Source organism: Pseudovirgaria hyperparasitica (genome assembly GCF_010093815.1).
Source record: "Pseudovirgaria hyperparasitica strain CBS 121739 unplaced genomic scaffold EJ05scaffold_1, whole genome shotgun sequence".
In the NCBI taxonomy this organism is placed as follows: domain Eukaryota; kingdom Fungi; phylum Ascomycota; class Dothideomycetes; order Acrospermales; family Acrospermaceae; genus Pseudovirgaria; species Pseudovirgaria hyperparasitica.
This window is the reverse complement of record NW_022985549.1, coordinates 888703-913246: the sequence shown is the minus strand read 5'-3', so window position 1 is coordinate 913246 and position 24544 is coordinate 888703. Positions and strand designations below refer to the sequence as shown.

Genomic DNA, 24544 nt, shown 5'->3' with positions numbered 1-24544 from the left:
CTGCGGGCTGTCCCAAGTGGATTCTCGAGGACCCCTCGGAGGGAAAGGGACGTGTCTATCTGAGCCGTGAGACAGAGGGCGCCTTGGAGTTCAATGCTCATGGCCCAGTTCACGCCGAGAGTGCCGATGGGTACACTATTACTCACTGTGGTAGCGAACGTAAGTCTCATTCAAGTTCTAGCGCAGTGATCCGTACAATGTTGACATTGCACAGAGGGCTGCTATGGCCACCCGGTCCGTTTGGTTGTCGAGCATGAGCAGACCGGTTGATGGACGTGTTCGGTAGCATACTGTTTCGTTTGAGCGAGTGTTTTGGGGGCGTTGTGTTTTCAGCGTAACGCATATCTTGCAATCATCACTGTTAGCTGCAAGGGATGAAATAGGTACCTCCTGATGGAGAAGATACGACAAGATCGCTTTACATCACGAAATAAATGAAGAAACCCACGCATTAGCTTGAGCAGCCATGCTTTGAATCACACTTGATTCTAGTGAGTCTCCCAAAAAGAACTGCGAAGGGTGTTGGGAAAGTGTAGGAGCTTCGACTTGGACGAGGACGTTGATCGCGTTGAAAGCGGTCGAAGCATCTCTTACAGTCCTACCGAGAGAAGCAACCGCTTCAAAGGTGTTCTGAGCTGACGACTCAACCAACAAAGTCAGACGGAAAGATGTCTTGAACGCTTGTAGGTCGCATGTTGAAGTAATTAGCTCTAAAGCGAGTGATAAATCTAATTTAGCGTAAGGAGGCAGCCCATTCATGGATACCTGGTGCAGTAGTGTAGTTTCCGGGGACCTGCCTCAGGTTGCCCCACTCCAGCCCTACAACCTTCGTCACAGCGGGGATAATCCAGCACCCCGGCAGCCAAAAAAGTTCCCAGATCAGGCATCCCAGCGCGTCTTGTTTTCCACCATGGAGCCCAAATTATACTTCCACGACCATATTTCCTCCCGCGAGGATGCCAAAGAATGCGCATCCACCGCGTGGTGGCGGACCGTCAAAGAAGCCTCCTCCAGGCTTGGATGAGGGCAGCTACATCGTCTTCTCGAACGCGAAGGATGATGACAAGAAAAGTAAAAAGCAGGGCAACGGCACTGTAAAGCCCGCAGTCGAGGACAAGGGCAGCAAAGTAAAGGGAAAGGGAAAAGAGGCTGTAACACCCGCAGATGATGCGCCGAAGAAGCCTGATGTCAAGACGCTCATCGGAGGGGCATCATGGACAGGAAAACTGCCAGTGAACATGCTGTCTGAGCATTGCCAGAAACAGAAATGGGGTAAACCAGAGTATACTATGGTATGCGGAATTAAAAGTACAGTTAAATCTGTTTGCTGATACACCGAAGCAAAAAACTCAAGATGGCTTTCGATCAACAGTCATTATGAAGACAGTTCATCCAAAGACCCAGGAAGTCACTGTTCTGCCTGCCATGGAAGTTCCTCCTGCCTATCGTAAACTTAGCTGTCAATCAAGCGCTGTTGAAGCGCGACATTTTGCTGCTGCTTATGCCTTATTCCGAGTCGCGAACATGAGGAATGTACACATGATGATGCCTCCTACATATAAAGATCTGTGGAAGAATGAGTTTCAAAGTATCAAGAAGGAAGATCAAGAGAAGGGCAATGGCTACATGTACGAAGCTGATCCGTTCCTAGCCAAATCAGAGCGAGATGCGGCCAAAGCCGCCGCAGAGAAGAAGCGAGAGCAGAAGGCTAAGCAGCAAGCCCAGACAGATACTGGGGTGTCTCAACCCGGTATTGTCAGACCTGGCGGAACCAACGGTACAAATGCTAGGAAAGATATCTGGTCGAAGGCACCGTCGGTAGAGATGGGAAAGAGACTCAGGACGGAGGTTGAGAGGTTAATTCGGAAAGACGCAGTCTGGAATCCAAATGGTGTGGATATCGATAAAAATACCCAGAGAAGCCTGGTTGATGCTCTGGTTGGTCTTGGTTTTAGGCACAGCCATGTGGAAGAGGCCGCAGAAATATGTAAAGACCGAGAAGAGGTCTTGGAGTGGCTACTGATCCATGTACCTGAAGACGACCTACCCCCATGGTGCCTTCCTGAGAACTATTCAGCTGGTATCAGTCTAGCCAGTGGGAACCTGAAGCGAGAAGCAAAGCTTAAGCGCTTGGCTGCGGGAGGGTATGCTGCAGAGCTGTGTGAAGTAGCGCTGATAAGACACCAAGATGACGAAGGAAAGGCGGCAGAGCTTCTCCAATACGGACTGTTAGGGATACCTGACCAGCTCAACATAGCACTAGACGCATCGAAACTCGAAGGAGAAGCTGAAGCCGCCGAAGCTTGGAATGAGGAACAAACTGTCCTCAGTTCAATCTTCGATGACAGGTACAAGTCGAGCTCGGAAGGGGTATGCGATGTGGAATTGGAGCTCAAGACACCAACCAGGAAGCCTATCACTTTACATGCGCGCAGACCGACTGGTGCCTACCCTAACGTCCTGCCAGTGATCTTGATTGTAGCGGACTTACCTGCATATATTCGTCTGAGCATTACACGCAGAGCATTACTGTACGCGCAGGACAATCTTCTCGGCGAATCAATGCTTTTCAATTTAGTTGATTGGTTAGAGCAAGAGATTCCTGGTATCATAGAGAACCCTGGAAGACTCGCTGAAGTATCATCAGGGGTCACGGCTGGTGAAGCAAATACACAGACGCAAAGACCGAAAAATAGATCTCGCGGACGGCGGCAACCTAAAGCTATCAGTCTGACACCAGGATCACTGATCAGCCAACAGTTACTGTCAAGATGGCAAGCTAGACAGGAGACACCAGCTCAACACAAAATGCTAAGTGGGCGCATGTCCCTACCGGCATGGAACCTACAAGAGACAATTGTCAACTCTGTGCAGAGACATCAAGTGGTCATCATCTCGGGTGAGACAGGCTCAGGCAAATCGACTCAGTCTGTGCAATTTGTACTAGATGACATGATAAAACGAGAGCTCGGAGAGTCAGCAAATATTATTTGCACACAGCCTCGAAGGATATCAGCTCTAGGTCTTGCTGATCGAGTCGCTGATGAGCGATGTGGAGTAGTAGGCGGCGAGGTTGGATATTCTATACGTGGAGAGTCGAGACAGACGCCAGGCGCTACTAAGATTACATTTGTCACAACTGGAGTGTTACTGCGGAGACTCCAGACTTCGGGCGGCTCATCTGAAGATGTTGTCGCTGCCTTAGCCGACGTGAGCCATGTGGTCGTCGATGAGGTTCACGAACGCAGTTTGGACACGGACTTTCTTTTGGTGCTGCTGCGCGATGTGCTACGCCAACGGAAGGATCTCAAGGTCATCCTAATGAGTGCTACACTCGATGCAGATGTGTTCGAGAAGTACTTCAGTAGCACTGGGAAAGTGGGTCGGGTCGAGATTCAGGGGCGAACGCATCCGGTCCAAGATCTTTACATCGACGATGTCCTCCGTATGACTAACTTCGGTGGCACTGGCGACGAGGATTATGAGGAGGAGGATGGAAAAGATCTTGGCACAAGGTTGCGGAGTGTGGGAATGCGCGTGAACTACGATCTTATCGCATCGACCGTCGCACAGATTGATGCCGACCTTTGTGGGCAAGACGGCGGCATCTTGATCTTCCTACCAGGTACGATGGAGATTGATAGAACGCTACAGGCTCTACGAAGGATACCGAACCTACATGCTTTGCCGCTACATGCATCGCTACTATCTGCCGAGCAGAAACGCGTCTTCCACGCGCCGCCCAAAGGCATGCGAAAAGTGGTCGCAGCAACAAATGTCGCAGAGACCTCGATTACCATTGAGGATATTGTGGCTGTCATTGATACTGGCCGCGTCAAAGAGACCAGCTTCGACCCGCAGAACAATATGGTCAAGCTGGAAGAAGTATGGGCTTCTCGTGCAGCTTGTAAGCAACGACGTGGAAGAGCTGGTCGTGTGCGAGCTGGAAACTGCTACAAGCTATACACTCGCACTGCGGAAATGAATAAGATGGCGGAGCGACCTGAGCCGGAAATAAGGAGAGTTCCTCTTGAACAATTATGCCTTTCAGTGAGAGCTATGGGCGTCAAAGACGTCCAAAGGTTCCTCGCTGGCGCACTCACACCACCTGACAGTGTGGCAGTAGAAGGCGCTGTTGACCTCTTACAGCGCATGGGTGCTCTTGACGGTGACGACCTGACTGCACTTGGCCGACATCTCTCGATGATCCCCGCCGATCTACGCTGCGGTAAATTGCTTGTGTATGGTGCAACATTCGGGTGCCTGGATGCTTGCCTCACCATCGCCTCCATTCTGACCGTCCGTAGCCCTTTTGTCTCACCCAAAGACAAGCGTGATGAATCGAAAGCTGCGCGCTCCTTCTTCGCCGATGGCGGCCACGGCGACTTGATTGCCGACCTCAAAGCCTACGACGCATGGCAGGCGGTGCGGAGTAAAGGCGTATCCGCTTTCGACACACGCAAATGGTGCGAGCGCTCATTCCTTAGCCAGCAAACCCTCTTTGACATATCTTCCAATCGCGCGCAATACCTTTCCTCGCTCAAAGAAACGGGCTTCATTCCGCTCACATACACGTTCACGACTGCCACAAACTCGCCTCTGAACAGACAATGCGGCAATATAGCACTTCTACGCGCCTTAATAGCAGGCTCGTTCAACCCACAAATCGCACGCATCGACTTCCCAGAGAAGCGTTATGAGAAAGTCCTAGCCGGAACTGTCGCACTGGATCCTGAAGCCCGGACAATAAAGTACTTCAATCAGGAAAATGGCCGAGTCTTTGTGCATCCGTCGTCTACTCTCTTCGACGCGCAGGCCTTCCCGACGAATTCGGCATTTATGAGCTATTTCAACAAGATGGCGACAAGCAAGGTCTTCATCCGGGAGTTGACTCCGTTCAATAGCTACTCGATGTTACTGTTCGGTGGGCAGATTGAGTTGGACACCCAAGGTAGAGGTTTGACCGTCGATGGATGGGTGAGATTGAGAGGATGGGCGCGAATTGGTGTTCTGGTGGGGCGTTTAAGGGGCATGTTGGATGAGGTGCTGAGGAGGAAGATTGAGACTCCGGAGCTGGACTTGGCGAAGGGGAGGGAGGGTGAGATCATTGGTGTTGTGAGGAAGTTGGTCGAGTTAGGCGGGATGGATGACTGAGATCTAGATCTAATCTTGCATGAACGATGTCATAGCACGGAAAAGGATGGGGAAGTTTCATCAAGCTCCCTAGCGATGAGGTGACTTGTATGAAGCGCGGGTGCTGACTGTGTGATCACGAGAGACCAATGCAATATTGCAATATGAACAGGTCTGTCATTTTGCACAACATCGAACAAGACAACACACAAAGCACCCTAACATCATATAATATCCCTGATCACAACCACTCCGGACGACCAAATCTTGGTCTCAACTCCGGCTGTTCTTTCCTTAGCTGATATTACATTTCGTAAAGTGAAGTATTCACCTAGGATGATGAATGTCGGACACATAGAAAAATAGGTCACCCACTGTTAGGGGCTTGACTCCACATCATATCATTGTTCTCTTTTTGCAGAACTTCGACAAAAATGGAGACTTGCTAACGAAACATAAGTATACTAGTGCTAAACTTCTTTGAATACATCTATGTGCATATAGATTACTTACACCATAGTATTCTTAGGGTATATCAATTCTATCAACTTCTAGTTTAGTGCTCTTTCGCCCTCGTTTTCACCTACTTAGAGTTAGTGGCTGTTACGCTATTGCTGGATCTCGAATTCTAGAATTAGTTGCCAAAGCAAGTCCGATACTCCGATAGTATCATTCAGCAGTCCTGAGCTCGCATAGCATCAGGTGGCTTTGTTTGCTTTTCGATGATCCATTTCACGTTGTTGTTACGCCTCTGGCGGTGGGTGGGTGAACCATGACCTAATGGTCCCCGAATCGAGTCATCCAATAGGTCAAATTTGTGGTGATCAAGGCTAATGTCGCAAAGAGCTTGGTTCCAACATTCTGTGTATCCGTTCGAAGAGACTGGATTTCTTCATTCCTTTCCAAGGTCCCCGACACACCTACGTGGAGTGGCGTCGGCAAGTAAAAACTAAAAAGACTTGACTATGCTTGGTTCAGGAAATCAGAATACGAAGTTACTCGCGACAAAAAGTCTTGTGATTTGAATGATCGAGAACAGAACAGATTAGATTTATGAGAGATCGTGTTTGGCCGTGCCCATTAGCCACTATCGGGTATTCCTTGATGGGTCGATTGGAAAAGGCTAACCCATGTGTGGAATGCAAGTTGTCATTGGTCTGGATTGGGATTTCCGTCAAGCGAATCAAGGGTTTTTCCAATACACCACTTGACAATTCAAGCACCCAGCAACCTTGTCTCCAGGCTATCAGTAATAGGAAAGGGCACCACTCAGGAGTCTGGGGCTTACACCGATCACTGAGGACAAAGAAGTAATATATTGGTCCCATCGGTAAGATCAGTAGCCATAGATATGGATTGCACAATACCAATGATCTAGGGTTGCTGCACGCCACACAGCTGAAGTGATGGCCTTTCCGAGATTCAGATCATTGAGCTTATCTCGTGAGTCACAGCATCGACATACTATTGGGTTGAAAGTCATCTCACTTCGTTAAATCATTGCTATAATAACAAAGGACAAATTAGATATGATATCGACGAAAAAATAGATGGGCGCATCTTGTATCAATACCGGACCACTATTTCTTCTTTGGCTTCTTCGTAGCCCTTTCACCTGATCCAGATAGCCCTGACACTGCAGTATCCTCTTGCGTGCGTTTCTCGGCCTTCATACTGGTCCTCGATGTCCTCGGTTTTGGCATCTTTGCACCCTCGTGTGATGCATTTGAGACTTGAGACATAAGTAATCCTTGACTGTGCCGTTGAGAATCTTGAGACAGGCCCTGAAGCGAAGAATCAAAACTAGACATCTCTTTCTCGGAGATTACTTGCTCATCCGGACTTACGTACTTTTCCTTTTTCAAGTTGCAGTATTTGGTACGTGCTAGTCGACCTTCATTTGCTGCCATGATGTGAAGTGACCAAAGTGCCAAAAGGATGGTCATTTTCGGATCACCATTAGTGTTTACTCCGCTTTCTTTCCATGGTATCGCCTGTAATTGGACCTTCCCAGTGTCTAAGATCGACTGTCGCAGCTCATCAGTTTTAGCCTTCAAGTTCTTCATCTCGCTAAAGTCGACTCTGATAACTATCAGATCCGAATTCGAGATTATGTACCCATAGCGTGCATGTGCTAGGGCACAGTACCACATGATCTGGCTTATAGGGCTGAGTCGACTGTCCTTTTTATGGCCTTCGTTGAGCGTCACTGCGTGATTTCGCAAGGACAATACGTCAGAGATTTCGCGAAACCCCCAGTTATGCTTGGATTCGCCGGGTAAGATGTTGGAATCATCTTGCTTCAGACATACTCCTGCCCAGTCTGGCGTATGCGGCCAAGGACTCTCATCTTCATAGAGGCGTCTTGCTTGGCCTCCACGCACCATCCTCACACGATGACCGATCAAGTCATTAGGGGTTTTATCAAGGGCTTCGATGACGATAGATTGGTGGAATTTGATGAAGATAGATTCAAGTGCATTCTCGTCACGAAACGTGAGAAACGGTGGTTGGATATAGGAGAAGTCATGTAGGTCTTCCATGTCTCTCTCGAGCGCCTGTTGCAGCCTTCGATCCATGGTTGCCGATAAGGACGCCCATTGGAATTCAGTCCACAGTCCAAGCGCCTTAGGAGTGGGCCACTTGGAGTTCTTTCTTTGGGACTTGGAGTTGGTTTTATCGGTTGAAACAGGGGCTGTCCCACCTCTATCCTCATATTGAACGGTCGGGTTTTGTTGAGTAAGATACTCACGCAGGTTTCGAAAAGACTTCTGCTTCATGGTTTTCTGCCCAGCGTTGACCGTAAGATCCGATGTGTAGTTTGAAGAATTTCCTCGAAAGGTCGAGGAGCGGCATGTGTGAGCCGCGAGCCATGCCTTATCAACCCACTGCTCTCTTTTTCTCGTCGTCTTACATCCGGAACAAATCCTATTATGCCACTGAAATGCACGAAGGTGCGCCCACTCATCATACGAACGAGATAAGAAGGCAACTGCTGCCTTCTCGCAAATAATCCAATGTTGTTCTAACTCGACCCTCCTTGACAGAAGGAAAGGAGTGATCCCGAATATCAATACACAATGGAAGGTAAGGACGGCATAATCCCTCCATCTCGTCTCACGGCCAATTAGATGAGGACAGCATACATATGCCAATGAAAAGTAGATCTGCACATATTGTCACAGAGCACCCCTACCTTAAGCGCAAAGTCGCATATCCTGTGATAAACTACACCGAGACGAGTCAAGTGTGATCATCTTGCATATCCGAGATGCGGTTGGAATGGCTGTCAGTTTGAGGGGGATTACCTATCAGATACATCTGGCGAAGCGAGACTGCCCCGCTCATCGATTTCCACCTGACATCTCCTGACGATAGTTATAAAGGAACCCTTTGTATCGTGGCCTGCCACAGTATCCATTAATGCCATCAGTCAGTCATCTGTATTCGGGTCGCCGTTTACTACCACCTTGTGACGGTCCGAAGCTGGGTCCTTTCAAGCTTAATAATCAGCCTATCACATTCGAAAAACTCCTGAGCGATAACTATCCAACCAAGCCTAGTTCCTTTGGAGGGACCTCGAGCAGCCTTGGAGCTGGGTGTAGCTATGTATTTCAAGCAAACATAGGAGACTCAAAGTATGCCATCAAAATAGTCAGTAGATATAGATATATGCCATGGTAAGACGTCGCTAATGAGCTACAGTTCAAGTTCTACCATTTGGACAAAAGTGGAGATGTTGAAAAAGCTTTGAAAAAAGATTTAACGAACGAGTCGACCATTATCTACAATTCAGATCCTTTTTACGCAGAATGCAGAGCTTACGGCAAGATCCGCCAATATCAGGAGCACCAAGGACGGGAATTGAGGTCCCGTAAGTGGAAGAGGAGGCGTAATGCGAGGACCACCCCTCTTGCTGTGCCATGTTACGGCTACCTGTTTCTGCAATTCGATGATTATTCTGACTTATTTCGAGATGATTTTGGGGTCTCTGCGTGGGACAGAACAGAGGAAGACGATATAGCTCAGATACCACTTCGAGGACTTGTGAAACAATTGATGAATGACGAAGAGCCGTTGCGCAATCCTCGTCAGATGCTAAGGGATCTCGATACCTTACTAGAGATCGACGTATGGCAAAGGGACGTTTTCGTGAGGAATTACCTGGAAGGATTACTGATCGATTTTGACATCGCATGGACTAAGCCTCATTGGATGTTCTTACTTTTATCCCAGGAGCAGCTCAATGAAGAGAGGCAGGAGCATTACGTTGACTATGATAATATGTTTTTGGAAGTTTATGGAAGAGACCATATCGCTAAAGTAAGGGCCACGGTAAACGTGGGCTACCGCGCGAAACTCAGGGGATGGTCGTGGCCCGGTAGACTTTTAAGTCTGGCTTGATGTACGCTATGTTTATTATCGACATTTCAAGAGAATCTGTCATGTTCTTCTAATGGTTACTGATCCCCGAGATTGTCTTAGCTGCTCTCTTGGCTTATAGAGAGCATGATCCGTGTTTTGTTACGCTACAAAGCCTAGTATACACTCACAGTGGATTTAATTCATCAAATCAAGTGCTTGATGATATGTCTGGAGACAATCTTGAGCTGGAAGAAGGATACGTTGACTTGTAAATCATGTACACCGTACGGTTCCATCCACTTGCCGCACCCGGGGGCCATGATGTGTCCTGTAATTCTGTCCACGTTTCAAAGCTGATGCAATGTGGGCGATGAGCGTGACCTTGCGGATTGCATGTTGAGGGACTCGCCCAAATTGCAGCTTGGTCGTAGACTTCACCGCGTGGCGCATTGGGAGGTGACGATATATGAACAACTATCATGTACTAGACCTCATAATGGTACCTCAACGGTCTCGAGTATCTCATCGATGACATCTCGAGCCGTAACTCCGTCGAGTAGCTCACGCACTGCATCTATAGAGCTACCCCATTGGATGCTTCGATCCCCTTCGGGCGTTGTAAGCACAATGCGATGCGTGTAGATCTTCCGAGCCGCCAGTGATACTAGAGAGGGCGTAACGTAATTCAAACCATGAAGGGGGGCGAGTGCTCTATCATTATGTGTCAATAAGTAAACGTATTGAGAAAAGGTAGATCTACCTTGAGAGTACATTAACATGACGCGTAGCAGCTGCGGTGATTCCACTGGATACCGCGCGATGCATTCGGAGAAACACTACGATATTATGAACATAACATCGAACGTCAGAGCTCATACGGACGGAAGACTCCAATTGTGATAGTGTCTCGAGATCCTATTCCTGTCAGATACACGCGTAGCATTATTTGGGATGGTATGACCTCTCTGGAGAACACTGATTGCTTTGGTTCGATCTTTTTGGTGGACATCGAACTGAGAGTAGGTGATCTTTCACCTAGCTCTTCGAGGTTTGGCAATTCATCGGCTGGCCCATGTCGATGTGAGATGAAGAAATGGTCGATCTATGCACATTAGCCAGGTAGACTGGACGTACGAGATTACACATACCAAATGGCGATTCATCGATCCTATATGGTCTTCAGGCAGTAGGGCGATCAGTAAGAAAGGTTTCGGGGCAACATGAACAGTAGTTCGAGTGAAGATTCGTCTGCCTCGGATCAACTCGAGCGTTTGCACCTGGACTTGATGTGGTGCTTGATCCAAATTTTTCAAGATGACCAAATTGGCAATTTGTCTCGACTCGGGTGGGCTCATCGGGCTCCTGACTGATCTCCTGCCCGGCGAGCGAGCCTTGTTAGCAGAGAGGTGTAACTGAGACTCAATCAGATCAGATCCCAATTTATCAAGGACTCAGACATACGTCAAGTCTCGTGCTTTCTTTCGAAGCAGTGAAGTAACTGTCTGATGATTCTGTTTCAAGCAAGCCATTGCCAAAGTCGTCGACAGTAGTCTGCTTGTGGCATTCGAGTGTGCTGCAACTAAGACCAAAGATGCCAGTACTGATCTATGTGAATTTTCAGCTATTGGAATGTATAATATCTGTATGAATTACAAACCAGTTTAAGTTCTTGCTCTACATGATTCAGCGCAGTCGCACTGGCTTCAACAATGAAGTGTTGATCTGCTATCAAACAAAGCAGACATGCCAGCTCCAGGTCGCTTAGAGCTTGCACTTTGCTCAACAACAATTCGCCCGGAATATCCATACTGTCACTATCAGCGTTCCATCCTGGATAATCGTGCGGGTACAGGTCGCGCACATGATCCGGATGATGGAACGAGGTTTGTGGTGAGGAGCTTGGACCTCCGCTCCGAAGCTACCTGACGTAGCTAATTACCTGTAGCAATTGGATCTCAACATATAGACACAGACTGCTCCAAGTAACATCTTCATTCAAGTACAATCTACACGATACCCGGCGAGAGATGATGCGCCGGATATCCTTTAGCCATGCCGAAACCTACTGCTGATTGGGAACGTTTAGACCAGGGCTACTACCGCAAAGTCCAGCTCTATACCTCCGTCTTCGATCAAGACCTGGACTTGGAGAATCACCATGTTGTCGGAGCTCCATATAGTGGTGCTGTAGGTATGCGCAGACTGTAGTTCACCGCCTGCATTCGCTGACGTTGCTTGAAGCCATCTACCGGAAGGAGGAGAATCTCCATTTGTACCGAGGGATACAGAGCGCGAAGCCTACGATAGACTTATATAGCTGCGCGGGCAAACTACTGCGGCGCATTAACGTGAGCGCCCATGATCGGCGTTAAGAGACCACTTCACTGACACAAGCAGTGGGACAAAGGATCAATCAAAGGGCTGGGTTGGTCAGAAGACGAAAAGCTCTTGGTCGTCACAGAGGACGGTACAGTCCGCGTGTATTATGGGCTTCAAGGAGATTTCATCCCCTTCTCACTGGGACATGTATGATCATTCCAATCTCTTCATGGCAGACGCTGATTTTGGCAGGGTGCGGAAGAACATGGTGTGAAGAGCTGTCGGTTTTACTCCTCTGGTTTCGTCGCGCTACTAGGCAACAACCATTTGGTCACAGTCTCAAGATATGATGAGCCTCGCCCAAAGATCCTTGCCACCCCTCCCTCCGAACCTGTCATATCATGGAATATTATCTCGCCTGCCTACTCACTTTCTCGGTCCGTTGAAGTACTCCTAGCGATCGGCGAAACAATACATGTGGTGGATGCAACGGAATCTGAAGATCGCATGCTGCAAAACGGTCCGTTCAAGCACTTGGGCGTGTCTCCCAATGGCAAATATATCGCTATGTACACAGACGATGGGAAAGTCTGGGTCGTAACGAGCGACTTCCAAAATAAACTATCTGAATATGACTCCAATACTGCTATGAGTCCAAAGGACCTGCAGTGGTGTGGCAACGATGCCGTAGTACTGTCATGGGAAGATGAAGTTCATCTAGTGGGACCCAATGGCTCAGCCATAAAGTACTTCTACGACGACTTTGTACATCTGATCTCAGATGTGGACGGCGTAAGGCTTCTTACTAGTGACGTTTGCGAATTCTTACAGAAAGTGCCAAATGCATCACAGGAAGTGTTCCGGCTAACATCAGATACTGTACCTTCGAAATTACTAGATGCTGCGGAGCATCTGGAGAAGAAATCACCTAAAGCGGACGACATCATTCAGCAGATCCGATCAAATCTCGACGAAGCTGTTGACATATGTATGAGAGCTGCGGGTCATGAGTATTCGATACATTGGCAGAAAGCACTCCTTCGAGCCGCGTCGTTCGGGAAATCGGTCCTGGATCTCTACAACAGCGATGACTATGTCGACATGTGCGAGACGTTGCGAGTACTCAATGGAGTACGGTTCTACGCAATCGGCATTCCATTATCATACGAGCAATACAGACGATTGACTCCGGAGAAGCTAGTGGAACGCCTGACGAATCGACACGAATACCTTCTGGCTCTGAAAATCTCACAATATCTGAGGCTACCAACAGATAGCATATATGTTCACTGGGCTAGTCAAAAAGTGCGTGCATCTTCGGAAGACGAGGAGAGTATATGTCGCATCATTGTGAAGAGACTCGAAGATAAGAATGGCGTCTCGTTTGAGAAGATTGCTCGCGCAGCTTACGACGAAGGCCGCGCACGCCTCGCCACTGAGCTTCTGAATTATGAACCTCGAGCCGGCAAGCAGGTACCATTACTGTTATCCATGAAAGAAGACACGATAGCTCTTGACAAAGCCATTGAGAGCGGAGACACCGATCTAATATTCTACGTACTCTTACATCTCAAGAAGAAGCTCCCTTTAGCAAGCTTCTTTCGCATAATCAACCCGCGTCCGGTCGCCAGTGCACTCGTCGAATCGTCTGCCCTACACAACGACACTGAACTTCTGAAAGACCTCTACTATCAAGATGACCGCCGCATCGAAGGTGCCAACCTCCTGGTCTCCGAAGCCCTCGCACAGCCGACCGTAGTCGCCCAAATCGACAAGCTCAAGCTCTCCTCAAAGCTCCTGTCCGACTCAAAAAACCAGCAATTCCAAGTCAAAGCAATAAATGAAACACAGCAATTACTACGAACACAGGATGCGCTTGAGAAGGAACTCGATGGTAGCTCCTTCATCGGCAAAAGCGTCAACGAGACCGTACTTAGCCTCGTCAAGAACGGACATTCTAAGCGCGCGGCGAAAGTCATGAGCGACTTCAAAGTCCCCGAAAAGACGCAGTGGTGGCTCAGATTACGTGGTTTGGTTCAAGCACGCTATTGGACCGAATTGGAGGAGATGAGCAAGACCAAGAAGAGTCCTATAGGATGGGAGGTAAGATCAGTCACACCTGCTCCTTTGATTCTGACCTGAACTCATCATTTGATATAGCCGTTTTTCAATGCCCTCCTCGCCGCCGGGAATACGCGCCTCGCTGGTACATTCATCCCGAAATGCACCTCCCTATCTGTTGGCGAACGCATCGATATGTGGGTCAAATGTGGCATGATTAAGCAAGCAGGAGAAGAGGCACTTAAGGCCAAGGATATGGCTGCGTTGGAAAGCCTGCGAGCAAAAGCGACAGGGACGGGCGCGACGGAGATCGAGAGGTTGATTAATCAGTTGAAGCAGGGGAGGCGGTAAATATCATTTCTACATGGTGTCTGATAAAGAGGCAACTCCATGTACTTGATGTAATGGAAGCGCCCAATTGAGTCTGGTTAACGCAACTTAGTTGCGGGCGCATACGTCAGCGCTGTGAAGTATCAGCTGGCTAATACAGCGTACTCGTTTTGGGGCAAGTGCTTGTCTTATTCCAGGTTAAAGATATACTATCGAATATGGAAATGTATAACTGCACACATACACCTACTTGCTTCTCTACCAGCCACCTGCTTTCTTGCCTCTTCACTGCCCCAGAGTACGAGAAGCATAAGATATGTAGTCTGTTGTTAGGACGAAAAGAAAGATCTTGCCGGTCTCCACGTCTGATTGGCAATTTCCTGTCAGCTATATACGGCGGCATATAGTCATTTGTTCGCTCACTCATACAGAACCTATCATTTATGCACAACTAGGACTCAAGCTAATGAGCATATTGTTTTCATTTTGTGAGCTACTGTATAAAGACTATACGAGCCTTTTAGGCTAATGCAGGCGAAAAGCGGTGCCGCTTGTAATGCGAGGTCCGCTAATAGTATCCAAGTCATGGATTGCTGGATTTGCTATGCAAGCTGTGATAGACCTAGTCGCTATGCGCCTGCTAAAATTCATCTTTGAAGCCATGATGCCATACTGCCCAAGTTCTGATTCGCCACGGCGCCAAACATGCTATCGAAACCCAGTGACCGTACCGTTGAATGCACCACCAAATTCGACACTTCAGTACTCGTCCTCTGCAACCATGGAGATGCCGAAACGCTGGTGGTCGTCGTTGATCTTGCGTCTGAAGTGACCCACCTCCTTCAAGAACTCCTCTGCCTGCTCCTGCAACAAAGCTGCAAGTTTAGCACCAATCTCCTCTGTATCATCATACTGCTCCTCAGCAGAACCATAACCTTCTTCGCTGTGAGCGTCTTCGGCAATGTTGAAGCCAGGACCACTCTTATCGAGAGGAACACCATTGGCGATAGCTTCGAGCTCGGCGGCAGAGGGGATCTTGATCGGATTTTTGATCTCCTCGGTGGCGAGACGGAGATGGCGCTTGATAGCGTCCATTTCCATCTGTAGGGTTGCATTGAGCGGACGAAGCTCTTCGACTTCCGCTTGGAGGGCCTTGATCTTGGCTTCGGATACGCTGCGGCTCTCTTCCATAAGGCGGTTCATCTGTGCGACCTGGCGCTGGTACTCCTCAAGCTCATCTGCCTCTTCGCGTTTGCGTGTACTGGCAGCCATGGCACTGCGTTGGAGAAGTTCGATTTCCTTTGCCATTTGTTTAATTTGAGCATCGCGCTCTGCGGCTGAGAGCGAGTCTTCATTGACAGTCGCACGCGTACGGATACGTTTCGCCTGATCAGCGTAACGGAGGGTGGACAGCGTTTCTTCGTAGTCTGATGGTGCAATACAGGCGACCATAGCAGTTTTACTGTTACCGCCGAGGGAATCCTTGAGAAGCCAAGTAAGAACCGAGTCTCTGTACGGCACCCTCTCTTTTGTTCTGCGACCCATCTTCTGACCAGCTTCTGCGAGTGCAGCAATCACACGACCAAGAGTACTTAAAGACTTGTTGATCTGACCCCCTTCCTTCAACCGTGCTCCCGTCGCCTCGGTCGATTTTGCGCGTTCAGACCCTGCGAGATCGACAAGACGCATGCGTGCAGTACGTTCCACGGTTTCGTCTGAAAGAAGAGAATGTGTGATCTGCTTGAGTTGAATAGTGAACACGGCATGTGAGCGCGAGGAGGTGTCATTCATTTTGGTTTGAGCGGTGGTACGATTCTGAGTCACATTAGTGAAGGTAATTGATTACAAGGTTGAAGACGTACAGTGTCACCCTCTCTCAAAAGGCGTTCCACATCAGCATAGCTTTTGATCGCAGTCTCAGTCAAGCCCTGCACGAAGACCCCGTCCGACTTGGAATCGCGGATCTTGAGAAAAAGATCTGGGCTGGATCGAGGGACCAGAAGGTCGCGAACATGCTCATTGTACACCTCAAAGTACGAAACGTGAACATGGTAATTGGTATTCGGAGACGGTTCGTTCTCGATTCTGAAGAACAATTCTTCGCAGGTGCGCGGAATCAGACCCGGCTGCTCTGCAGTACCCATCATGGTATAACTCTTGCCAGATCCGGTTTGACCATACGCAAATATACAGGTATGGTATCCATCAAAGTTGTGGTCGAGGAACTCCTCTGCGAAAGATTTGTAAACAGCTTCTTGGCTTGCGAAATGCGGATCTTCTTCGTTATGTGACCAATATGAATGGTCGAAGTTGAACGATCTATCTTCATAGACTTTGCCTTTGCTCGTCTTTGGATAGGCGGGGTCGCCTTCAAGTGGTGCTTTGAGTGTTGTCTGTTTGCCATTGGCGTCCATCTCGACTAGGCATTTGGCGTTACGGTCCGTTTCTTGTAGTGGGAAATAAGCAGAGAACCATTCAAAAATGGGGGAGGTTGATACCTCGCTTGAGAAACTTTCGTACTCGTACCACGACTTTGACATTTGCACTGTCTTCGGAAGTGGGTGAGCTCATACCGTAAGAATAAGATGGTTCAGCTGCGCGCAGAGATGGCGCTGATGCTGTACTTTCATACCCATTGGCGAGCCCGCGGTACATACGAGAATCCATGACGACTTGTTGATACTGACATAGGAAGTTGAAGAGATAAATTCAACGTGTGCGAAGCAAAGAGTGTATTCGCGGGCGAAATGATAAGTAGCTAGCTACGTAGATACGTGCGCACGGTCCGGAAGTAAACGCGACCTTCCCTGTTTTGGAGCTGCAGCTACACGCGACCCCCACGCTGTTGCTATAGAGATCCGCCGCCAAACCCCACCACATCCTAACGCGACACACCAGACGTTTTTAACAGATCACGTGAGTCTGTCAAGCGGACAAGAACTTTTCTGTGTAATTACTTCGTCTTCTTGTCCAAGTACTGATTATAAGGGTTGCGGCAGCGACTGACGCATCTCTTCGCAATGCAAACTAGTGCTCCAAGCCTCGCTGAGCAGATCCTATTCACCCGACTACGAAACGATGAAATGACACATGTTGTTGCTGAGATTCTTGACGAGATTCAACATGTCCATGAGGTTCACGCATGGACTAAAGCACTCATACTATCAGCAGACCTTCTTGTCAATGTACCGAATGTAAGTGGAAGTGTCTGCTCATGCCAGATAGTTTGTGGTGAGTGACATATCTCTCCTGGTTTCCTCGAGAGCCTTCGTTAGTATACAAATCTCGTCCTGTGGCATTTACTAATGCAAGCACAGAAGGACCAGGAAGGGCGTGTAGTAGAACTCTTGTTCATGCGAGTGAGGAATCAGAGTGAAGCTCCTCCGACTCAATTGCTTTTGCATTGTATCTTGAGGAACGATGCCATTTCCAGTGCTTTCTTCAATCGAGTTATTGAGCAACTCAGCCATACGGCATTTGCTTTGCAGTCCGCTGAGGACGACCACAGTGCGTTACCCATTGATTGCGTGAACGAGTATGTCACGAAGTCCCCTGTTCCTTTGGTACAAACACAGCAACATGTCCCAAAGAAAGACATCGCCTACGTTGAGTCCTGCATCTACACTGAATACATGACTTCCGTATTCAAGACGTCCGACGCTGCTCAAATTGGACCTGCAACTTCTCAAAAGCTTTTCGAAATCGGACTAGTCTTGATTGGTAATTCATCACGCGAGCTCTCTATCGCAGCACGAGACATGGTGTGTGTCTTGATACCTCATATACCGCTTGTCGATCATGGAACTATGCTTCTGAATCGGATCTACTACCTTCTGAGCTTAGTCCAACCATCTCACTACGCGAACACGGCGGCCAGGGTATGGTTTCAGTGGCTCTCCAATACTGAAAATGCCATGGGTAGTTGCCTTCACGATGCACTACTTTCGTCTGAGTATTGGAGTCATTTGCAGAAGATATTACGTCAAGGTTATTCAGAAGAAAGAAAGTTTGCCCTTTCAGTCCTAAAACACTCTGTGGACCTCCTCGATACTACCGTCACGACTCAGTCCATGTATTTTGAGTACGAGAACCGAGCCTGGAGCTGTAAAGAGTACGAAAAATTCTGCATTCTGTTCCAGACCATCGTTCTTGGTCGCTACCAGAATCAGGTCGATGAATGCTTGATCGATCTAGCAGCCTTGGTGGTATCTGGCAAAGTGCATAACACCTGGATCCAGACCTTACTAATGAGTGTGTTTCATGGTGATGTACAGGAGACTATACGTAGATCTGTAGGCAATTGGTTTATGGATTTCGCTAATGACAGTGCGCAGCACATTAGTACATACTACGAGTTCATTCTGACCTCCTTTGTCCCGTGGGCAACCACGGGGACCTGGTTCACAACGTCCATAGAGCTCATGGATCAGAAAGTAGTATGCGTTCATGGGAGACGCTTGTCAAGATGCATTGCAAAGGTGGTCGCTTCCATTGCTGAGAGCGAAAGAGGCACATTGATAAATGCACTCTTCAAGTACCTTGAGGCCAAAGGCGACAGCATCTACCCGTTCGCTTCTGCCTATGTATTCGAAGGCATAAGTGATGGCATCAAGACTGCAAGTGGTACCGGCAATAATGGTGTCGATCTCGAGCTTGCATGCAGATTAACAACAAGAAGTGCCAATCGAGAGATTCCACGGGATCTCATGACAGTATACTGCATTCTTATAAGGAATTTCGCCAAAATGAAGAAAGATGGAACATATTCACACAGCATCGATACAACCCAAGATGTGATAGAGCGCTGGGCTGAATTGAAAATCGACGAAATGAAGAGCTCCATACGATCAACGCAAGAAGATCTCAAACGCCTATTGCAAGCTCCAGACGCCGACTCAAATCTTATCTCTGAGAGTTCCAGACCTGTGGCCAGTACTCTCTCTCGGATACAGCATCAGATCGTTGACTCAAAATTCCGGTCTCTTCTAGGCTCTGGTCTAGTGACTACCTGTACCGATTTGGAACTTCTTGTAGGAAGCAATGAAGTTTCCAAATGTTCAATGGACGACCTCATATTCGTGATCCAGGCAGTCTGGGATGAGACAGAGACACAGGATTATCCAAAAGACGTAACAATGAGGTTACCCTGTACGCTCTTAGATCCCAAGATCTTGCAACGATCACTAGGTGATGAAGCTGGGTCTTTGCTACGTCTCATCAGTAAGGCTGTACATCGCATGTACCGTCTATCCGAAAGCAGGATTTACATGCTCAGTCCTGTCATGACTGCGATTCGTCGTGCTGTTCTAGCCGTACCTTGCTGTGTTTCAGGAATTAACATCCCGACGATTCTCATTCGCTTCTCGAAAAATCCTCCCTCGCCCAGTATAGAATCCCTCATTGAGGTGTCCCTAGCGGACCAACTATGCAAGCATGTGCCACACCGCAAGTACGAGAGCTATTACGGACGCCGTGAGGGGTTTGCATATGCCGCTGTATTTGATCTTGTATCCAGATTGACATCGGATGAACACAGCGAACTAAGAGTCACACTACACGATGCTCTTTTAGAGCCTTGGATGTCTCAAAAACTTCCGATTCCAGTCGTCACTAAATGGAAAAAGACTGAGCAACTGCAGATGCTGCTAATATTGTCCTCTGCATGTCTCGCAAGATCCGATTCGCGTGAAGGCCAGCAGCACCTATCAGACTATCTTCTTATGTTGTCTTTAGAGCCACTTCCAAGATTCCGTCATCTGCTAGAATGGATCATTCTGCGAATCTTTCTAGCAAAGCCTGATCTTAGAACAAATCTACTATCTCTCATAAAAGAACATGGAAACCCCAAGCATGCTGCCTCACTGATCAAGATAGCTGTTAAGGTGGCTTGCTTCGACGACTCTACGCTAGACTTTGCTTCGAAGCTGTTATCTCTCCTAGTGGCATTCTCTGCTTCATCTAAAGTCGCCATTCGTATTGAAGCCCAATGGAGTATCCACATTCTGCGAGACCACAGTGAGAAAAAGAAATGGACACAAATCACGGACAATCCAGCTATATTTGAACTAGACGCGTTTCTGCGTAGCCACGACAGGTTCAACGCCCCGATTCCTTCTCGCATTCTCGAATCCTTCGACCCTATACAAGACCACACGCTCAATACACTCTTCTCTGGCACCTTCTTAGACATTGAGCCCCGTGAGGCCCGCAAAATCACCTACTCAGACTTCAAGGCACTCTACGAAGACGACACCAAAGACCCCTACCTCCGCTCCATCCACCCACCGTCCATGCCTCTGGATGCACCTATTCCCAACGCTACAACTACCATCCAACCTGTTCTCACAGCAGAGCCATCCCCTCCATCTACAAACGTCACGGCTGACCCAACCCACGTCTTTGCACAAAAACCAAATGTCCCCCTTCAAACCAAGGGCCTCGCTCTCTCGCACCCCTCCCTCACCTCAACTAGCAGTTCTCGTAACGCATACCCACTCATCCTCTGCGCCTCACTTATCGATAATCCATACAATCTCGGCGGCCTCTCTCGCTGCGCAGAGATTTTCTCTGCTTCGTCGCTTCTTCTCCCCTCCCTATCTCACCTCGCCTCACCCCGCTTTACATCTGTCGCTGTAACGTCCCACCTGCACATTCCCATTTCCCAGCTCACGCCAGTCGAGACGCCAGAGTACTTGCGTGCTATGAAGAAAGAAGGTTACAAGATTGTGGGCGTGGAGCAGACGGATCAGAGCGTTGTGCTTGGGGAGCAGGGCGTGGTGCTGCCGAGGAAATGCGTACTTGTTATGGGCAGCGAGAAGGAGGGGATCTCGAGTGCAGTACTGATGGAATGTGATGTTTGTATGGAGATACGGCAGGAGGGGGTGACGAGGAGTTTGAACGTGCAGACGGCTGCGAGTGTGGTGTTGTTTGAGTATCAGCGGCAGTGGTTTGGAAAGGGGAAGGCTTGGGAGGAGTGATGCTGTTGTGCAGTAGGAGCAGAAAAGGAGTGGGTATTTCGCTGAACTACAGGTAGAAAATTGATACAAGTGCGCCAGCCGGAGATGACAGAAAGAGAGGAAAACGAGGCTTAGAGCATCTCGAATCCCAGACTGAACATCATGCCACCCCTCTTCCACTGCTCCAGCATGACCATACACTCCACCCTCCAGTCCTCGACGATGCCATCCATCTTGATATCGTTCCGGTCATACCCGAACGGATCCTCAAGCTGTCTTCCAATTCCGTCAATTCCGTATAACGTAAATGCAACCAACGCAACAATCGGTATTGAATACCATCCATAGTTGTCCACTATCGCAAATGGTAGCGCGAGCGTATATAGTGCAAGTACCTGCTTCTGATGTATCAAATGCGCAACCGGTAGGGGCGTAGTGCGGATCGTCTCCATCTTGCTATACGCATCCACAAGCGTGTTGATCTGCACCGTGAGCTGCGATGCCTGTGGCGCATGAAACCAACCGCGGTCATGTCCACGCTTGATAAAGCCTTCGACTATGACAAGCAGCTGCAGGGGTAGACAGAGGCCCTCGTCTTCGAAGCCCACCATACGTGGCGGCAGCAGGCTCTTGTACTCTGGCTCATTCAACATCTCCCCAGCAGGATGCAAGCTCGATCTCCGCCCACTTGTATCGCCATCGACCTGGTCCCGGTACTGAGTAACGCTCCACTCGTGTCGCAGATTATGCTTGATCGCATACAGCACCGCAATTAGGATCCGCACAACACGCTCCGTGTCATGCCTCTCCTCCTCGCTGATATCCACGCCTCCCTTCCCACGCGCACACGTGAGGATGCTGCGCGTCAGGTTCCGCACGCTTGTGCCACACGTACTCAGGTGGTTCCGGCCGGACCAGAAACGATCGTATGAGGTTCCATTGCGGAACACGAGCATCAGCCCGACGACAATGCTGAGGCTGGGTACGATGGTGCTAGGCAGGCCGAGATTGTTGACGCGCTGGTCGATGAAGACGATTATGGAGGTGAAGATGGAGTGCACGAGGACGGGGAGGAGGATGGAGGCGTGCACGCTGCCGGAGGAGAGGCGTAGGACGAGAGGGAGGCGGCGGGGTTTCCGGCGTTGAGCATGAGCGAGTGGGTAGGTTGGTGTGCGGACATGATGGCGTGGACGTTGCGGACGCTGGGAACGTTGGGGATTTGGTGTAGTGGGGGCCTGTTCGTCGTGGGTCATTGTGAGTGCTTGGAGGACAGTAGTATTTAGTATGATATGCAATTGGAGGTGAGAGAGGAGTGGAAGGTCGACAAGAGTGTTTTGACGGCAGATGAAACTTGCTAGGAATACACTCGGAGAAGGTCCGAGCGCCTCTAATTAAATGACCTATCAGGGTCTTGCGCTATACTCGACCTGGTGAAGGAAGCGTCAAGTTGGATCATAGTGGGGGACTTGGGTGGGGGTGATACGTGATGGTGGATATCAAACAACAGAGAGACCATTACAGTACTCATACTGGACACACCCAGCCAGATCGCTCCCATTATGCTCACACCACTGTTGAGGCCTTTCACATCTATGAATATGATCTCACAAACGCTAGCCTCTCAGTAGAGCCATTGTTGGCATTGGCATTGATGCTAATATACGGGGTCATCTATAACTTGCTCACTATGATTACAATCGCGCGCCTGGCTCAATCAAGCCAACACGCTCTAGGTACTCCCCAACCTTCTCTTTGACTCCTTGCTTGCCGCCTGTTGATCGCAACAGCTCATCCAGTTTATCTTGCTGCACCATAGATTCAATGATTTCCTCAGTGGGAAGCCCGAATTTGCGATGAGGATATTCCTTGTAATCCAATTCTTCATCTTCATTTGGAAGGATAAGACGCTCGGATGGCGATGGTGGCTTGAAGAACTGTTTAATTTGATCACTGGTGACCTGATCAAAGCTAGCCGGCTGCCAGTTCGGTCGTTCTTTTTGACGCCGGACAAGACGCGCCGTCACTCCCTCAATGAAGTCTGGATGGTCCATGAACTTCGAGGCGATTTTATGCTCTTGCTCGAATGTCTCACGAATGTTCCATTTTCGACCAACGCGCATTTGGTGCAGCGCAACAGCAACGCTAGTTGGCGAACGAGACTCGATGGTTGTGACAGTTTTCTTCGCCCATTCCTGTAGCTCCTTAGATGTACTTGGTGAATCAGCCAGTGATTTCAACTGTTCTAAAATACCCTCTACGGTCTGATGGGCAAAGATTTTATCAATGGCCATTCTCAAGGCACCAGATATTCTTGGCCTAGAAGTCGGGAGACTTGTTGCGAATTCCTCGATCGTGGCATTCACAATGTCGTTACGCATTTCCAGAGTGGCGCGGTCTTTGAAGTTCAGCTCACCAAGACGTGCTTCAAGTTGCGGCAAACTTGACGAGTGAACATAATGAGTGGCAATGCCGTGATAGCTAATGGGATTAGCCTTTGAAAAAGAAGCTCGACATCTTAAACTTACAAGACATCAACGCCTTGCAGCTGCTCACTGGTCAGTGCTAGATATGTTCCGAGTTGACCATCCATTCGTGGGAGGAAGAAGCTAGCTCCAACATCGGGAAAGAACCCAATTGTGGTTTCCGGCATGGCAAACAAAGTGTTTTCTGTGGCTATTCTGAATGGTGCGTGGACACTTAGTCCAACTCCACCACCCATTGTTATCCCATCCATGAATGCGATATAGGGTTTTTGGTACGTTGCGATCATATGATCCAGCTTATACTCGAGGGCGAAGTAGTCTTTGGATGCCTGCTGACCCGAGGGTCCCGTCTTATTCCATTCTGCCAGCGCAGCGACATCTCCACCGGCGCAGAACGCTCGACCAGCACCTTTGATGAGGACAACGTTCGTCATCTGTGACTTCGTCCATTCCTATAGCTTATCAGCACGCAAGGCTCTGTTGTCGGAGTGCCGCAGCGGACCTGCAATCGAGGGATTATCTTTCTCGCCATTGAGCCGTTTAGGGAATTTAACTTCTTCGGCCTGTTCAATTCAATCGTCCGTAAACAGTACGTCTGCTGGAAAAGAACATCATCCTTCTCATCCCCAGGCTGTTCCCGTATCAGCGCTGCATCCGTCGCAAACTGCAATTCTTTTAGCTCTTGTAGTCTCTATGGACGCGGCCCGGCCTACTGTTCGTTGTTGAGACATTGCTAACGATTGTGCATTCTTTGACAATTGTGGTGTGGGTATAGAGACGAAGCGTGAATACCGTCCCAGCGGTAAAGCTGTTCGCCGAAGACAGAGTGCGTAAGACATGTATCGTTCGGTAGCGTGGAGGGAACCTCGGATATGCGGAGGTAGGTATAGTCAGCCT

The 24544-nt window shown here is 48.9% G+C and overlaps 9 protein-coding genes across 9 annotated transcripts; 4 read left to right on the top strand and 5 right to left on the bottom strand.

Moving 5' to 3' along the window:
• Positions 1 to 895: 895 nt before the first annotated feature.
• On the top strand, positions 896 to 5605 carry EJ05DRAFT_447098 (P-loop containing nucleoside triphosphate hydrolase protein). Its single transcript, XM_033742263.1, has 2 exons — positions 896 to 1292; positions 1342 to 5605. Exons 1-2 carry the CDS (start codon positions 957 to 959, stop codon positions 5152 to 5154), a joined length of 4149 nt encoding a protein of 1382 aa, XP_033605159.1. The 5' UTR covers positions 896 to 956; the 3' UTR covers positions 5155 to 5605.
• A 1108-nt stretch (positions 5606 to 6713) lies between these two features.
• Positions 6714 to 7913, bottom strand: EJ05DRAFT_495571 (uncharacterized protein; the record flags this gene model as incomplete). The annotated part of the gene is made up of 1 exon (XM_033746266.1): positions 6714 to 7913. The coding sequence occupies one exon, from the start codon at positions 7911 to 7913 to the stop codon at positions 6714 to 6716; it is 1200 nt and encodes a 399-aa protein (XP_033605158.1).
• Positions 7914 to 8463: 550 nt separating this feature from the next.
• Positions 8464 to 9584, top strand: EJ05DRAFT_471663 (uncharacterized protein). Its single transcript, XM_033743011.1, has 2 exons — positions 8464 to 8787; positions 8839 to 9584. The coding sequence occupies exons 1-2, from the start codon at positions 8557 to 8559 to the stop codon at positions 9535 to 9537; spliced, it is 930 nt and encodes a 309-aa protein (XP_033605157.1). The 5' UTR covers positions 8464 to 8556; the 3' UTR covers positions 9538 to 9584.
• A 405-nt stretch (positions 9585 to 9989) lies between these two features.
• Positions 9990 to 11305, bottom strand: EJ05DRAFT_491055 (uncharacterized protein; the record flags this gene model as incomplete). The annotated part of the gene is made up of 6 exons (XM_033745945.1): positions 9990 to 10209; positions 10259 to 10413; positions 10460 to 10600; positions 10647 to 10910; positions 10960 to 11103; positions 11156 to 11305. The coding sequence occupies 6 exons, from the start codon at positions 11303 to 11305 to the stop codon at positions 9990 to 9992; spliced, it is 1074 nt and encodes a 357-aa protein (XP_033605156.1).
• On the top strand, positions 11287 to 14447 carry EJ05DRAFT_447094 (vacuolar sorting-associated protein). Its single transcript, XM_033742262.1, has 5 exons — positions 11287 to 11689; positions 11740 to 11846; positions 11896 to 12024; positions 12070 to 13920; positions 13978 to 14447. The coding sequence occupies exons 1-5, from the start codon at positions 11551 to 11553 to the stop codon at positions 14227 to 14229; spliced, it is 2478 nt and encodes an 825-aa protein (XP_033605155.1). The 5' UTR covers positions 11287 to 11550; the 3' UTR covers positions 14230 to 14447.
• A 22-nt stretch (positions 14448 to 14469) lies between these two features.
• EJ05DRAFT_447092 (kinesin) lies at positions 14470 to 16978 on the bottom strand. The gene is made up of 3 exons (XM_033742261.1): positions 16707 to 16978; positions 16071 to 16654; positions 14470 to 16023 (listed from the first exon to the last, which is right to left on the bottom strand). Exons 1-3 carry the CDS (start codon positions 16873 to 16875, stop codon positions 14968 to 14970), a joined length of 1809 nt encoding a protein of 602 aa, XP_033605154.1. The 5' UTR covers positions 16876 to 16978; the 3' UTR covers positions 14470 to 14967.
• A 386-nt stretch (positions 16979 to 17364) lies between these two features.
• EJ05DRAFT_9978 (uncharacterized protein) lies at positions 17365 to 21240 on the top strand. Its single transcript, XM_033750141.1, has 2 exons — positions 17365 to 17478; positions 17526 to 21240. Exon 2 carries the CDS (start codon positions 17562 to 17564, stop codon positions 21183 to 21185), a length of 3624 nt encoding a protein of 1207 aa, XP_033605153.1. The 5' UTR covers positions 17365 to 17478; positions 17526 to 17561; the 3' UTR covers positions 21186 to 21240.
• A 97-nt stretch (positions 21241 to 21337) lies between these two features.
• EJ05DRAFT_418794 (uncharacterized protein) lies at positions 21338 to 22339 on the bottom strand (the record flags this gene model as incomplete). The annotated part of the gene is made up of 1 exon (XM_033741451.1): positions 21338 to 22339. A coding segment is annotated over one exon (1002 nt), but the record flags the coding sequence as incomplete, so codon positions are not given.
• Positions 22340 to 22855: 516 nt separating this feature from the next.
• EJ05DRAFT_491051 (ClpP/crotonase) lies at positions 22856 to 24378 on the bottom strand (the record flags this gene model as incomplete). Its single annotated transcript, XM_033745944.1, has 4 exons — positions 22856 to 23642; positions 23690 to 24099; positions 24150 to 24311; positions 24361 to 24378. The coding sequence occupies 4 exons, from the start codon at positions 24376 to 24378 to the stop codon at positions 22856 to 22858; spliced, it is 1377 nt and encodes a 458-aa protein (XP_033605151.1).
• Between the last annotated feature and the right edge of the window lie 166 nt (positions 24379 to 24544).